Below are 17,514 nucleotides of genomic sequence, written 5' to 3' on the forward strand. Positions count from 1 at the left end.
TTGTAAAAGCCTCCAGTCAGACAGACTTCTCAGTATGTATGATGTCTTAGTTCACCAAACTCAAATCTGAAAGGATTTCACTGTAGTCTGTGGGTTGTTGGCTTTTTTTTTTTAATGATGTGATTCATTAGTCATTTTAGGAATTTGATACCACAGTTTTTCCCCCCTTTACCTCAGAGAATATATCTAAACACATGCAACAATAAAAAACATCTTTACATCGATGGCCACTTTTACTGCTCATTTTTAATAAGGCTTCTTCAATAGGTGACAGTATTTTTTGCTCTATTATAACTACTTTTGTTCCTCTCTAGTGCTCTGACAAATTAACTTAGGCAAATCAGAGAAGTACATTCACAGATGGTTTAAGTCACTGGGCTCAAATGAAGAGCTGCATTGTTTTTGGAACTTTCCTGGAATTTAGAAGTTCTTGTTTCTATTATCTCCTATGGAATTAAAGGGGCATCAGTTGGTATCCCTTAAAATCATTGATTCAAAGTACTTGGTTGTTGTTATTTGTGCAATGTTTTTCAGTCTTTGGGCATTTCTTCCAATACTATCCCCAGTTGGGTCTTAGCATTTTACACTCTTTTATATTTGTGTCTTTGGAGGACAGGCCAGATCCAATTTAGTCAAAGACATACCAGTCTGAACCTTCAGAGGCTTTTCCAAGAAACCTGCTGCTCCCCCCCACCCGTCTTGTATGTGTGTGTCCCATTTTATGTGTTTTATATCACATTTTTTTAACCTCTGTTTCAGGGTGAGTAGAGAGGGGAAGCTTGTGTCAGAGAATTCTAGACTGAGACTCAGTCTCTGGTTGTGTGTTTTATTTCCAGGAGGCTTCTGGATACAGAGGATGAGCTTAGTGACATTCAGTCAGATGCTGTGCCTTCTGAGGTCCGAGACTGGCTGGCCTCCACCTTCACACGACAGATGGGGATGATGCTAAGGAGAAGTGATGAGAAGCCCAGGTTCAAGAGCATCGTCCATGCAGTGCAAGCTGGGATATTTGTGGAGAGGTAAAGGTGAAACTCAGGTTACTCAAGGACCATGCCCACCACAGGAACACCAGGTCCCATGACTCTAAGCTCTCTTTTAATGTAGTTTTGATACATTATTATAAAAACTCAAATTTCTGAGAAGAAACAGGCATTTTTATCTCCATGACATCATTAGGACCAGTTTTTCTCTTTGCTCAAAATCCTCATCTTAAGAAGATTTAGATTAAGTTCAGCCTAGTTTTTAAAGTCAGAAGTCATATGACCCATGTTTTTCAATTACATGGATAGCATCAGAACAGGCTTTGAGTAGTAGTGCTTTGAGGTGGTTGACCCAGGGAGGACAGTTTATTTAAGGGCTCTGAGTTCTCTGTGACAGTTTGCTAGTTTTTTGACACTGAATTGTTCCCTACAATAAACAGAATAATTTCTTCTACTATTCCCTCTTACACAGTTACACATTTTAGAAATACATTTCAAAGTTTACCTGAGACATTTACTTGCCTGCTTTTAGAAGTTCTGGAGAAGGAGCATTTCCAATGGGTCATCCACAGATCCTTTGTTCATCAAGTACAATACTGTACCATGCTTCTCATCCCGCAGTCATTGCTGGCAGAGCCCATCCTTCCATTTAATAATTTAGTGTGTCCAATATGGGGCACATAAACTTAGTTTAATTTGGTTTCCAGTGGTTTGTGTGTTTGAGGTTGCCTTCATTTATTTTTAATTCATCATTAAGAGCACTAGAGTAATTTTAGAATTTAAAGTTCCTTGGGTCACCAGATGACCTGGGTGCTCATCAATTGTCAATATGTGTGCCCGTTTGTGAACTGCTAATCCTCTGTTGTAAGCTGACACATTTTGTTTTTTCCTCCATCTTGGCCAGAATGTATAGGCGGACATCAAACATGGTTGGGTTGAGTTATCCACCAGCTGTTATTGATGCGTTAAAGGTAAGATTGTTGAAAATGCTTATGGGATACATGGAAATAAATGCAGAGTACAGTTAAATTTGTGCTTAGAAAATCACATTTCATTTCTGCACTTCTCTGTTATTCCTACCTCAATCTTTCATTATTACTGTGTTCTCAGTCTTTACCCTCCTAGTTCATTTTCTTCCAAGTTAAACACTGAGTGGATTTTGGTTTTATACAGTAATCTGCCATGATGAGATTTAAGTAGCAGTAGCCACAGGAGATCAGGTGCATTACAGTAAAAGTATTTAAACTTAGGAAGAAACTTGTTGGTTGTAATTATATCAATACTCAATTGCCTACTCCAATTCCATTTTATAAGATTTTTTTTAAAGACCCACAAAATTTTAAGAAAAATACAACCAGAGATTAGGATTGAGACCTGAGCACAATGTTCCCAGCACAGGTCACGTTCTCAGTAACATTTTATGGCACAATTGTTTACTCCAGAGTCCTGGTCACCTTGAGACATCCCAAGTTTTTCCCAAGGCTTGCACTAGCCAGGTGTTGCATGGGAAGTCATCCAGCACAGATTGTTTAAAGCAGGCTGAACTCTGGACAGTCTACTAATCAAGCATACTGGAAATTATGTAGATGACTTCCAAAGGCCCAACACAGAAGTGTTCCTTGAGGCAGGGACAGAGTCAGATTCAGGGGTCTGGAGGGTTCCTGGTGTATTTTAGTTGCATGGCAGGGTTGGCCAGGGCTCAGTGTGTTGTGCTGGGGGTTGATGTTACATGCTGCCTGCACTTAGCACCTGTCCCCTTGTGCAGTGGCACCGTGGAATTCTGACTTCTATCTAACACAGTCTTTCTCTGACACATGCAACAAGTGTAATCCAATGATGTTTTCAGAAGATAAATTTCCCATTCCAGGAAGTAGGGGTGAGCAGTGCTTCTCAAATAGCTTAATGTAAGAAACATGCCCCATGGGCCATTCTGATTATGTGTTCATGGTTTTCCCTTCTGTTCTGATACATACACCAGCTGTGTTTATAGGAGTCCCATTTCTCTCTTTACTGACTACATTTCTTTCTCCTCCATGCATCTTAAGAGGAGGCAGGATACTGGGAGGAGCCACAGGCCCCCATGCTCGTGGCCAGCCCATCAGGGTAGTTTACAGTGATGCTTCCCAGTCCTCCAGCAGAACCACTTCATGAGACCTGTTTCCCAACACCACATGAAATTGCCATTGATTTTCATAATTGAACTGAAACACTCAATGCAAATCTTAGAATCATTAGAAGCCTATTTAAAACTTTATTTCTGCCTTTGTGATAAACACAGACACAATTGGGCTCAAGGACACTGGGCTGTTTATGGGAGTAAATCTTCCAAATTGAAGTCTCTTTTCTCTGAATAGCTGGAAACTAAAAAGTGGAACAAGCTGTTATGTGGACAAACTGCTACTTGCCACTTAAGGAAAGGAAGTCTTGGTCTTTGTGACAGAAAGACACTTGGATTAGTTGGAGATATCTCCAAATGTCTGCCCTCCCCATGTCTGTTAATGTGCGCTTTAAGGCCACAGCTTTTGCCCTTGACCCAATTCCTGTTGATCATGGGAGTTCAAGTCCTCTCTCCCCTGTAGTGCCTTTCCAGTTCTCCCTCTGCACTTGCCTGTGATTGCCAGAGGACTGAAGTGGGCTGGAGAGCACAGAGATGGCTTCTCATTTCCTTTTTTGTACCCACTGGGGAAAAGGTTATTTGCACTGAGCAGCTGGGCTTCTATGGAAATCACTACTGATTTCCTTTAGTACAGAAAAATTTCTCAAAGACTGAGGGAATTCAGGTCACTAAAATAACCATTGTGGCAGGTCATGTTAACTGCCGTTCATGTAAGAACATGGCATAAAATGACATCTAAATAATAGAATAATTAACTACAGCTCATTGTAAATTTTAATTGCTTGTGTGTCTCTCTATTTTCTCCTCTTGATACACCTTTTAATTTCATTTTATTTCTAGCCTTTGTGGTAGGTTTCTAGAGGTACAGAAATGATTTGTTCTTTACAAGAGCAGTTGTCCTGTGGCTCAGAAACCAGCCCCTTAGATAGTTTTAAGAAGAGAAGAAATAAACAGTTTCCACCTTCCTTGGGCTATGTTAACCTGGGTGTTCTCCACCTTCTTGACTGGAATTATCCCTGGGCAAAATTTGGTCAAAGAGAAATTGTGTTTAAGACACTTATATTGGCTGCTCATTAAACTGCAGATTCCAGGCTCAGGAACACTCAGAGGCCTTCAGCATCCTCATTGTTTTCAGCGAGTCCCTATGTGGCTTGGAAGAAGAGTAAAGTTCAAACATAGCAGTTAATATTCTTTGAAATGAAGGCCATAGAGGAAACCCACTTCCCTACTCATCTCCTGGAGCTGTCAGTGTCCTTTTCCTCAGGACCAGATCACACAGTGGCTGTGACTCATAGTAACCCAATTATAGAACTCAAGCAAAGCTCCAGGTTGTGAGTAAATTTCGGTATCTATGTCCTGGATCCCTACTGGGTACTTAGGGGATGAAGCCTGTGTCACAGTTTGGACACATTGGGTTTACAAGTGTCATCTGTAGGCAGTGAGGTCACATGAGAGGTTGCCAGTGAGATTATTAAGTAGTTCTGTTACTGTGTGGCATTGGACCCTTTGTCTCTCCTAGACTGGAACACTGGGGAAAGTATAACCTTTTCTAGAATTGGGAGATTTGAGAACTCTGTATTAACACTTCACATGGCAGGTTTAATTATTTTAATGGAATGGTAATTGCTAAAGGAAGTGTGTTTACCACTAAATTTAAACAGAAACAATCCAACCAAGAGCCTTTGACTTTTTTTTTTTAACCTTATATGATTGCTTTTATGTGGCTTTCCTCCCATGAGAGAATCTTTGGCAGTCTTGAGCCAAACATGATGACTGGAAGGGTTAGGTGTGACAAGAGCACAAGAATGGGATAGCAGGATCATGTTAGGAAACACTGAGATTTTCATGCAGATAGTTTCTGATGCCAGCGGTAGCAACCCCTGGACTCAGTCCTGGAGATGATCTTCCATGGGTCCTCATTATCAAGAGAAAAATCAATATCCATCCTGAAACTACAGAAGGAAGTTCTGTGACAAGGATACCAAATGCCTGCTGATTTAACTATGATTTAAATATACATTTTTTTTATTATATCCACAAGTGGCTGGCATTGCTGTGTCAAAAACACTCAAGATAATGTTTACATGTATTCTGGAGCCAGTATTTGTGAACAAATAGGAACTTCATAATGGCATATAAGGTGTGTGTGTGTCCAGTTAAATGTTTACATTCACTTCTTTCACCAAAGTGTTAGAGCAACAGGAGAAATATATCACCAGTTTGTGGCTCCAGAGAGCATTTTTTCTATTCTTGAAATGAGTGTTTTTCTCTTTGGTTGCATCTTAGCCGTTGAAGTTGAAGTGGCATTCCATTTTTGTCTTCAATACCATGCATGCTTCTGCATACTTTATAATGAGTTAAGGTGTCAACTCTGGGCTCATAGGACGTCATTACATAGTATATTAGTGGATTGGAGAGCATTTAGGGATGTGCCCCAGCTGGTTTGAACTCAGGGCTTGAGGAATGGAGCCTGAGAGGAGGCATCAGTGTGGAAGGCATATGTGTGCTCATCCACTTTGTGCTTCCAACAGGCCTTTGAGGAATTAGGTAACTATCCTCATCAGTGAAGTGTAACTAGTCATACCACCTAAGATTTATTCAATAAATCACTTATTTTTTTACCACTCATGATGCCTGTCAATATTTCTGTTGGATAATAAAGTTCTTCAGTTGTGTTAAACAGTAAGCATTCTTGTATTACCACACTAGAAAGCTTACTCAGCGTTTTTAGAGTCTTGAGCTATTTAGTCGCAATTGTGGGCTACCTGAAGTCTCAAACACGGATAGATTAGCAGTTGTATAGGTGATGTGAACTAACAGTGCTCTTTCATTTCTCTTTCCTGAAGGATGTGGACAAATGGTCCTTCGATGTCTTTTCTCTCAATGATGCCAGTGGAGATCATGCGCTGAAGTTCATTTTCTATGAATTACTCACTCGCTATGACCTGATCAGCCGTTTTAAGGTCAGAACCTCATTAAAAAGATAAACTGCATACATTTCTCTATCCTTAGAAGTGGCTTCTATGTCAATACCAAGGGAATCCTTTTAAGTGGACAGGAACCTGCTGTGGGCAACTGTGGACATCATTCTGATGGGGCCTTAGTTTCTTCCTTCTGGGGCTCTCTTTTCTTTACATGCTGACTGGCGGATCTTGCTGGAAGGCAGAGACTATAGAGGCGGCGTGGAGACCTATCTTCCTGCTACAGCTAAGTCTGCCATAGGTGTTGTCGGCCAATGGTCATTCCGTCTCACTTCATCACGTTTATGTGCGCTATTGACCACTCTTAGCTGAGAGATAGCAACGGAGACAGAGCGAGCTAGACAACCTCCATAAACTTTCCCCCATACCATGCCTCATCCAGACAAAACTCCTACTTATCCATGACAGATCATTGGTGTTTCCCAGTCACCCATGCTTCAGATGATTTTTTTTTTTTGCTTGAAATAAAGAGAATGTATCATCTTCAGGCTCAGTCCCTCACTGCATAGTCTTTTCAGGTTGGGACAGGTATTCAATGGAACATCTGTCCAGTTCGTCTCCTGCACTTCATGCATTGATAGATATGATATGTCTCTGGAAAATGCAGGTTGTTTTCCACACAAACGATGTCTCTGGACAGTGTAAGTCTTTATCACTTCCTTAAGGGCTGTAATGAAGCATGAACTTTCTACATGACTACAAATAACTTACAGCAGTGTCCTTGTCCTTTATTGTGCCAACATCAGAAGCCCTTAAGAAAACGTGGGTGCTGGAGACACTTTTTTTGGAACAAAGCCTGTATGGATGTTTTTACTTAGCTTCTCACTGGCTCATAGACTGTCAGAGCAGCCCCAAGTCCTGAGCTCCCTTGATCTTAACTTTGAAAACTGATAATGAGCTCATTCATGCCCTCTGTATGACATTTACTTACTTACCTACTCACTTTGGTTTCATGAGAAAGGAACTTGTGAAGTAACCCTGACTGGCCTTGGACTTGCAGTGATATTCCACACTTTTGCCTCCTGAATTCTACAACTAAGGAACACAGTTAAAATTTCAAACATCCACTAATGGTTAGAATGTAAGAGGCTCGGTATGGCTGAATTTCCTTTTTGAATCTGTTAGTCTCTAGGAACGCACAACCTCCTCTTCATCCCCAGGCTTGGACTAGGGATTTTAGCCCAACTGTATCAACAGTCTCACTACTAGCATAATGAATATCCAAAGGGTCTTCTTAATTATATGTAACATCTGCAGATCTTCACTGTACTATACAGGAGAGCAAGCTGTGTATGTTACACACATTTGAGCAGAAAAAATAATCAAGCCAGCTGAAAATACTATCCCAATAGACTGGTGGTTCTGAGAAAATATTCACATCTTTCTGACTTGAATATGAACTATGCAGCATACTTAGTTCACTTGTGTGAAAGCATAAAGGACACAAAAATTTTAAGTACGAAAACAGTGGTGATGTAACAGATGTAAGCTGCCACGGGTGAGACTTCCTCAAAGCCACATTCTTTGAAAGAGGTCATTGTATGCATTAGAAATATCAGGAAACCCAGTGTGGTAGTGTGTGCATGGGAAGGAAGAGGCTATGTCTTTTTTTATCACCCAATGAGCTATTATTGGTGACTTGCAGTTTGGAAAGTCTTCTTTTGCTGGTGAAGTGTTACTAATGTTTAAAAATTTCATAAACTGAGGTGATTCCTAGTGCTACTTGTAATTTCCTCAACGGTTTATGACATTGATATTGAATAGCATCTCTTCCCTCTTGGGATTGGAGGAAAAAACTGAAAACAGACAAAATACAAAGAAATACAGATGTTTAGTAGTCACCAATAATGAATGGGGTTGCCTATGTGTACACAAAAGCACTGATTTACAGTTTACAAAATGTCTTTGAGATGAGTCTGTATAGTTTGGTTGCCTTAATTGAGGAACAAAAACCAGTTTGTAAGACTGACTGTTCTTCAACCAGGGATTTGGTGTTAGACTTCCACAGTATCTGACAGTTTCACCAGGGAATTTTATTAATTATTAACATTCTTGTTTCCTCATGTGATCCTCAACAGCTCCCAAAGTAAGCAAGGTGGGGACCTTAATGTTTCTCTTAAGGTAAGTCTGTCCTTTAGTGAGTGAAGCTTGCTGTGTTCTCTTTCAGATCCCCATTTCTGCACTTGTCTCATTTGTGGAGGCCCTGGAAGTGGGGTACAGCAAGCACAAAAACCCTTACCATAACCTGATGCATGCCGCTGACGTCACCCAGACTGTGCATTACCTCCTCTATAAGACAGGAGTAGCAGTGAGTATAGACAGGGACTCTCATTAGTGTTGGAGGGTGTTACAGGGTGAGGAGGATGAGCCCAGGGGCACGAATGCCTTCTGAACCTCCCCTTCTTCCAGCATCCCCTGACTACTATGGAGAGTTTGGTGTGTTCTCATGTGCTCTCATAATCATTATGGAGAGCTTTGGGGTTCTCTGGAGTGCTCCCCTGATCTTTATGGAGAGTGTTCTGAAGTGTCCCCCTGTTCCCTGTGGAGGGACTTGGGGTTCCCTGAGAGATGCCAAAGCTCTTCTCCTCCTCCTCCTCCTTCTCCTTTAGACCAATGAAATCGATGACCAATTAAAGAATAATTGTAAGAACTAAATATATTTCCACATACAGAATGATTATTTTGACCCTTGGCAACAATTAACAATGATATTCACTTATTCTGAAATTATATTCAGTGGATGCATCAACCATTGCTCCAACTCAGATTTGGCTCAGCCTGCTGGCTGTTTTTCAGAAGCACTCTGCTTATTCACGTCTTAGTATTTTTAAAGCTAAGGATTTCTAGTCATTTGAAATATCCCTATTATAGTTCTTCTTTTCAGCTCTTTAGATGGTTTTAGGGGCCTTTTCATTTGACTAATTAGCTTATTCAAGTTGATTGTGCCTTTGACTTCTTAAATTCTCATTGTTTAGTTATTTATCGTGTTTGGGCATGGGAGGGTTCCCATGTGCTACAATAAACATGTTGATGTCAGAGGACAATTTATACGCAGTCAGTTTTCTCCTTCTACCTCATGGAGGCCAGGGACTGATCTCAGATTTCTGGTTCATCAAGAAGCACCCTGATCCACTGAGTCATCCCAGCAGCCTCTTTGCCTTCATTACCTCCATATAAGCCATCAATTTTAATATGCATAGATGTTGGTGGTAAAACAAAACAAAACAAAATGAACAAACAAATAAAATGGCTTTCATTGAGATTAACACCTACAGAAAATTTTTTTCATTTCTATTTGAATTTATTGTGTGCTGAATTTATCCCCGTGCCATATGTTTTGTTTCTTCTCTTTGCACTGGGGTATCTCTTTCTTCTGTGAAGTCCCCTCCTACAGCTTAGGCATAGTGTGTGCCTTCTCAGTGAGGATCATCTTAGTGTGCCATGGGTTAACCTGACCATGAATGCTGTATATTTGGCTCCTATCTTGTTGACCTGGATATATTCAGCAGCTAGGGAATCTGCATCTAAATCTGTAAGCTCAGATATGTTCTCTGCACTTTTAAGCACATGCAATAAACTTGCACACAGCTCTTGGGTCAGTGACCTCAAGTCCAGCTCCACTGTTTGGACTTGAACAAGGCTTCTGACTCTACCAGTACGTGATTTGTGAACTATGGACCAACACCAAGTATTTTTCTATGAATATCAGAGGATGCAATATGCTATTTTAAAAGTTGAAAATACTAAAAAGGTTTAGAAATACTAGAATCAGTTCTTAGAAAAACTAAGCAAACCAATCACAGGACTGGCCCGCACAGCTCCTTTGGGATGGCATCTTTCAGATGCTGGTAGCATTTTGAATATGCCCACAACAGATGGCCTGGGAAGGTTCCTTCGCATTTTTAAAGTGAAAAAAAAAAAAACCAAAGATTTGAATCTTGTGATTTGCATGATTTTCTGGGTTAAGAGAGTGACAATCAGTTTTCACAGGTCCCTCCAGGCCGTTTACAGGACAAGTAAGATAGAAATTGCTTGGGTGTGGCAAATAAGCCCCAACCCTTGTCATCTCTGATGATTGGTTCAGTCTAGTCGCTCACTGAATTAAATTTAGAATATAGTGGCAGGAGTGGTCCTTGAAGCTAGATATACTACATATAAATCCATGCTTAGTTACTGAATAGCTATTGTAAGCTGTGGAGAAACACTTGAGTGCTCAGATGTCCTCATCTGAAATGTGAGATTTTACCTTGAAGATGGCCAGGAATAAAATATCAAAAACACTGGCTATTTTCTTCCCTTCAACTTAGAAAGCATTATTACTAGATTGTTGCAGAAGTCCCCCCCCCCATTCTTATGTTCTAGTTTTTATTAGAAGGCTCATTTTGGAAAAATAACTATTTAAGAAGGCATTTCAAAATTATAGAGATATTATAGAGAGGACCCATTTTATAGATAATGAGTTTCTACAAAAAACTCAGACCAGAAGCTGTACTACATGATAATTCCATGAAAACATGGAATAAAACAGAATTGTCCACACCAAAACAAACCCGTGAAGAACTAGATTGATGCAGAGGTAGCTACATGAAGACAGACTTGTGAAGGGATGGGTTGGTGAAGAAGTGTCCACACTAAGGCCCATGAAGCTGTGGACCCATGCAGCAGTGTTTACATGAAGACAGAGTCATAAAGACATGGACTGACACACCAAGAGAGCTACTCAATATTTTTCTACAGATCCCACGGAATGCAATATGGAAGGGATAAAATGCTGAGAAAATTTGTAAGAGCCATTCATGTACTGGAAATTAATAAGTATGATGTAAAAAATACATTCTCAACAGTTTGAAAAGTGTATCATTATTTATAAAGAACTTTAAAACTGAAAAAAAGGAAACTATAAAACTCAAAGGACTCAAAACTAATGTTTAAATGAGTGGAGAGATATGTTGTGTGGATGGCCATTTCCTTCAAAACAATAAGTACTAATTCAATTCCCAAAAGTTTGATGTATAACTCGGTAAGTCTGAAATCCATACAAAATGTGTGCATTTTCTGTGTTAGAAAAGGCAGTTTTGAAAAGGAACAGTATGTAACAAGAAGGTAGTTCTTTTCTTACTAATGCTAAAATATTAGTAAGAACAGTTATAGAAACAGAATATGTGATTTTAATGATAAAAATGACAAACACATTTTTCAGTTTCAAAGGTTTATTAAGCACTCCTTATGAGCTGGTACTTTGTTAATCTACTCTCTGGTGATAGTATTAGGTGGTGAGAACTTTGAGAAGTGATGGGATAATAAAGGCAGGGCTCACACAAATAGGATTAGTATCCTTAAGAAGACCTGGGATTCCCTTTCTCTTCCTTCCTGGCTCTTTGCTGTCCCACTGAGTGCACAGCTCTTTCTTGCCACACGATGTATCTCCACCTCCAAAACAACAGTCAATCAGTCACGTACTGGAACCTTCAAATTCACGAGTTCAAATCATCTTTATAAGATGATTTATCTCAGGTACTTGCCATGGCCATTGTCTTACTTAGGGTTTCTATTGCTGTGAAGAGACAGCATAACCATGGCAACTCTTATAAAGGGAAACTTTTCATTGGGGTGGTGGTTTATAGTGTCAGAAGTCCAGTCCATTGCCATCATGCTGAGGAGCATGGTGCTGTGCAGGCAGACATGGTGCTAAAGCTGAGAGTCCTGCATCTTATAAGGGGCAGGAAGTAGACTGATAGAATGGGTGGTATCCTGAGCATAGTAAACCTCAAAGCCCACCCCACAGTGACACACTTCCTCCAACAAAGTCACATCTCCTAATAGTGCCACTCCCTATGAGATTATGGGGCCAATTACATTCAGACTACCACAATAATGGAAAGCTAACACAAGGGATTACTGCAAATTTCCTTCTTAAATGTCTATGCAAATATACGTTGGCATGTGCAATAGAGTACAATTTCCTGTAAGCCAGTGGTTCTCAGCCTGGGGAAACTGTGCCTACCCCTACAAAATGAGTTTTTATGGTATTGGTTATGATGGCCTTAGCAAACTAGTACAGACTCACTGCCAAGATGGCACCAGGCCTGACTTCTTTTACATTTTATTAGACTTCTTTTGTTTTTTTAATTTTATGTGTAGGAATGTTTGACTGCATGTTCATATGTATACCACATGCATACCTAGTACCCATGAACTTCAGAAGAGGCTTTCAGATTGCTGGGAAGTGTAACAAAGAACTGTGAACTGCCATGTGGGTACTGGGGACTGAACCTGGGTCTTCTACAAAAGTAGCAAGTACTCTTAAACAATGAGCCAATCTCTCTAGTCTCCTAAGTCTGACTCCAGTGGTCATACATTTAGGTATTTGGCCATAGTTCTGCAGTATCTTTGGTGAAGAAGAACTCCTTGTACCTTAGAATCCTCAGGGGCATATACTTGAAGATAATGTAGAACAGATTAAAGCAAAGACAGAATAGTTCACTGAGCTCATCAGCCAACATATTTTTAGTACCTATTGTGCACAGTATCCTGGGCAATATAAACATGAATCAACCAGCTTCATCAGCTCTAAAGGAAAACTCTGAAGCATTTATGCTAATGCAAGTCATCACTAGCATCAATGGTACTGCAGCCAATGGCGTACTGTGTCAGTTATTTGCAGTGTATGCATGTATGCACAAGTGTGTGTGTGTGTGCAGGTGCATGTATGCATATGAGCATGTGGAAGACAGAATCCAACTTCAGGTGCTATCATTGGGTCCCTTCCACCTTGTCTTTGGGAGGGACTCTCTTACTGGCCTAGAGTTGCCAATTAGGCTAAACTGGCTGGTCAGTGAACCCTAGGGGCTTGCATGTTTCCATCTCTCTAGCCCTACGATTACAGCCATTTCATATGGGTGCTGGGAGTGAACTTAGGCCTCTGTGTTTGTATGACAAACACTGTATCTACTCATTCATCTTCCCATGATCTACGCCCCCCCCTCTTTCTCTCTCTCTCTCTCTCTCTCTCTCTCTCTCTCTCTCTCTCTCTCTCTCTCTGTGTGTGTGTGTGTGTGTGTGTGTGTGTGTGTGTGTGTGTATGAGATGTTCTTCAACCATCTTTTTGTGGTGATTTCTGAAGGCAGCAATAGAACAGTGATGTCCAAGTAGAAGCTGCTGTTCACACAGCAGAGTCACAGCTTACTTAGAGTAATGTATCCTGTAGCGCTGGAAAACGACTCTTGTCCATTTCTTTTGTATTTCCTCTGTTGTGTACAGTTATGCTTACCCCCCCACACACACACCTAAGTACACAGTTTGATCTTCAGAGCCACAGATGTCACAGTCCAAAATATAACACCTTCAGGTGTCAAAGCAGCTCTGTCTGTGAATTAGCTATGACACACCAATTTGGAAGACAGGAAACCATCACAGATAATCCCAGAACAAAATGCCTGTGGAACTTAAATTTCTGATTGCTCATATGTGATGTAAAACCTCAGCATTCACAGTAATTAAGTTGGAAAACACAGGGAAATTTGAGCCACATTAAAGTATGAATCCCAACTTTCCTCAAAATGGCTTCTTCTGCCTTCTCCATCTTTACTTTTACCAAGGATGCCATCTGACACGACCCAGGAAGGGTTTGGTTACTAGCTCAGTGTTTGGAGGCCACAGGTAATCCATTGTTCTCTTGGCTCTAACTTCTTTTTATGGGCCTTTACACATGCTGTAAGAACTTTTCATCCCTCTCTCTTTTCAGACAAAAGTTCTTCCTGGAGCACTGGACTGGCTCAGATACTCTCTGGGCTCTACTGTCTGCTGAGGCATTTTTCATTCCTCACTCACTCTGGTTTTTAAAGCCATATGTTTGAGGCCCCAGTCTCTCCTGATTCCTGCTTTAGTCCAGGGACTCATTTCAATACTCGAGATGGACAGGTGCTTCTGAAAATGCCATCCCCCACTCCATGCTCTCCAGGTCACCATTGCCAAGGCTTGTTTTTGTTGACTATCCTCTGTGAAACTGTTTCATGCCCCTCCCCCCCCCCCCCCGGTACCATTTTTCCCCTTTCTTATCCCCAAGCCAGTATGCACACTGATCATCACAAGGCTTGTGTTTTAAAATGAGTTTCAAAGGTGCAGTTTAGATTTTTCTGTTTGCCTGTTTGATCCCTTTCTGTTTGGGTTTATTAGAAGCTAAGAGATTCCTAGAAGTAGCTGTTAGTGTGCTTGGGCAGGAAGGAAGTGTGCCTGATATTTGTAATGAGGGAACTATTCCTTTGCAGGCTTTCTGATGCTTTGAATACTGATGTTCTGTGCCTTGGATTTGTTTAGGCTCTGTGCTCATTCCCATCTACTGTCTTATTTTAAAACATGACATTGATGTCAAATAGAACTAGAACAAAACTTGTATAGAGGGAATGGTTCAAAAGCAGATTAGTGATAATGTGCTGTTAGGAAAGAAAATACATCAATATAGCCGGATGCAGAGGTACCAGCCTATAATTCTAGCACCCAGAAGGCTAAGGAAAAAAAGATTTCTATGAGTTCACAGCCAGACTGGACCACATACTGAGTTTTGAGCTAGCATGGTCAATAAGACCCTTTATTTAAAAAAGAAAAAAATATGTATTATATATATGGACAATTCAAGAAGAGGTGCCATATAATGTTATACATACATACATACAGAAAATTAAAATTAAATACAGAATATAAACAAAGGAAATTTAACCTACATATAGTAGGTGAGAATTCTGGAGACACATTGTATGGCTTGTCATATGAACAACTGTGTGACTTTGGACAGATCATGAGTTTCCTCTTGTCTGATTTTCTCAGTTTGTAATGTAGGGATAACTGCACAGCTAGTTCCTTTATGGGCATGTGAAAGGCATGCGAGTTTCTACATTTAAAAGGGGGGCATGGGAGCCTAACCTCAGTGGTTAAGAGTACAAGCTGCTCTTCCAGAGGACCTAGGTTCAATTCCCAGCACCCGTATGATGGCTCACAATCTCTGTAACTCCAGTTCAAGGGATCTGATGGCCTCTTCGTGCATGTAGTACACAGACACACATGCAGGCAAGACATCTGTATACATATAGTAAAAATAAAGAAATCTTTTTCTAAAAAAGAAACAAACAACAATGACAAAAACAAGGACATAATAGTGGGAGAGAGACAAACGGTGGAGGAAGCTGGGGCAATTATTGGAGATGGATATAATCAAAATATATTATATAAATTCATGAAACTTTCAAAGAATGAAAGTAGTGCTTTGAAAAAGTGCCCAATATAGGTTCTGCTGCACCTTGAACCTTCCTATGCGAGGAGGTGAGAGGGCTCTTGACTTCTGTGGAAAGGCAGCTTCAGCTTTCCTGCCATCTTTTCACATCTATAGCTTATTTATTACATTTACTTGCTTACTCCCTCAGAGCGGGGCACCTGCCACAGTGCGTGTTTGATAGTGCGTGCGTGCGTGCGTGCGTGCGTGTGCGTGTGTGCGTGTGTGTGTGCATGTGTGTGTGTGTATAGGTCAGGGTTTAATTTCCCCTTGTGGGTCTCAGAGCCTGAACTCCCGTTGACAAGCTTGACAGCAGGCACTTTCACCTGACAGGCCATCTCACCAGCCCATCTGCATCTCCTTTTTACCTCATTTCAGTGATTTTTCTCTTAGTCTGTTTTCTTTGTCTTTCCATTCCTTGAACCTCAGTTTGTAACTTTTGGGCACATTATTGGCACATTATTGAGGATTGGGAAAGATTTTTTTATTTCATGCTATAAATTGCTAGAAATAATTTTTAGAGTAGCAATTGCCACTCTTTATTCTCTATGTGAAGTCATTTTTTTCATTAATTGCAATAACTGTCAGGAATTTCCCTAGTTAATAACCAAAATTAACAATTATTTTTATGATCACTTTGCATGAACTTAAGTCATACAAATATGTCTCAGGTTCTTATTGTAAACTTAGACCATGGGCTGGTTTGGGTACTCATTTCCTCTCCCACAAGCCCTGTCCCTTGTACAAACTTGACTTCATTTTGTTTAAATACAGCGAAGTGAGAACTTATAAATACTCACCAAGTGCAGTAGGTACTCTTCTGTTTCTTTGTCCAAACACCATGACCAGTGGCAACTTAAGGAAGAGGGAGTTTATTTTGGCTGATCGTTCCCAGGGGAGAGTCCCTGATAGCAAGGCAGTGATATAGCAAGACATCTCAGAGCAACTGGAAATGGTGCAAGTCTTCAAACTCTCAAAGCCCACCTCCAGCGATGCACTTCCTCTAACAAAGCCACTCCTCCCACACCTCTCCAACCTTGCCAACAACTGGAGACCAAATGTGAAAATATGTGAGCCTCTGGGGACCATTGTCATTCAATCCACCACAGGAAACAAACTGAGTGGAGATTATAAATTTTTATAGCTCACTGTGGATTCACAGTGGCCACATGCATGTGTGTGCTGCTGAGATGTAAGCAAGGGACACAATGGGATGGGAAGTACCTGCAAGCCACAGAGTCCATTCAGTGGGACTCAGTTAAAAGAACACATTGCTGGAGTTTCTTTTCCAGCCTGGTCCCACTGCTGCTTTAGCCCCAAATAAACACATGTATGATATATTAATTATAAAACTGTTGGCTGATGGCAAGGGCTTCATATTGGCTAGCTCTGTCTTAATTATTAACCCACTCCTATAAATCTATTTCCATGTGGTCTTGGCTTATCAGAGAATGCCCGGACCTGTTACTGCTTTGATTGCCTACAATGTGTCTCTGTGTACTTCCTCTGCCTACCTTTTTCAGAATTCTACTCATCTTCTAGTCCCGCCTATCTTCCTACCTCTACTAACTATTGGCCAAACTGTTTTATTCATCAGCCAATAAGAGAAACATATATACAGAAGGACATCCCCCATTAAGAACATCCAACAGTGCACTGGGTCTTAAAACCTGACATGCATTAGAATTATCCTGAAACTTGAAAGAGTACATATTGCTGAACCACAACCTACAGTTTCTGATTCAGTGAGATTAGGTAGAACCATAAAATTTGCTTATATTCATATTGTATTCCTGGTGCTGCTAATTCTGCTGGCCCCTGGACAGACTTGACAAACTATTGATCCAAGGCTATGAATGGAATCAGTCCCTCCAACATCAGTTTGCACAAGGAAGAAAACTGTCTTATTTCTGTTTGTGTGTCTCCCCACCATGTAGTAGACATTTCTCCCATAATCAGACATTAGGATTTTTACTATTAGTGCTTGCTATTGTGTTAAAAACTTTTAATGACATTTGTATAAATGAGAGAGGGTATTGTGTTGATATTTCCTGGGGAGGGAGATGGACAGGAAAGGGAAAGGTAAGAGAAATAAGAATTTTATCTTAAAGTTGGAAGGTTATTTGATGAGGACATTTTAAAGTTCTTCATGGTCACTCTCGTTGCTTGTCT

The 17,514-nt window shown here is 40.5% G+C and overlaps 1 protein-coding gene across 8 annotated transcripts in view; it reads left to right on the forward strand.

Moving 5' to 3' along the window:
* Pde1c (phosphodiesterase 1C) overlaps positions 1 to 17,514 on the forward strand; it is a 258,046-nt gene that overhangs the window by 145,369 nt on the left and 95,163 nt on the right. For all 8 annotated transcript variants that reach the window (XR_004771036.1, XR_004771037.1, XM_035448641.1 and 5 more), the window contains 4 exons: positions 837 to 1,019; positions 1,885 to 1,951; positions 5,943 to 6,059; positions 8,245 to 8,385. Coding sequence is in view for 6 of the 8 variants with exons in the window: in XM_035448641.1 (XP_035304532.1) it covers positions 837 to 1,019; positions 1,885 to 1,951; positions 5,943 to 6,059; positions 8,245 to 8,385 (508 nt within the window). In the remaining 2 variants the exon portion in view is untranslated. The remainder of the gene's footprint in view (positions 1 to 836; positions 1,020 to 1,884; positions 1,952 to 5,942; positions 6,060 to 8,244; positions 8,386 to 17,514) is intronic.

This window comes from Cricetulus griseus, chromosome 8 (assembly GCF_003668045.3).
Source record: "Cricetulus griseus strain 17A/GY chromosome 8, alternate assembly CriGri-PICRH-1.0, whole genome shotgun sequence".
In the NCBI taxonomy this organism is placed as follows: Eukaryota; Metazoa; Chordata; class Mammalia; order Rodentia; family Cricetidae; genus Cricetulus; species Cricetulus griseus.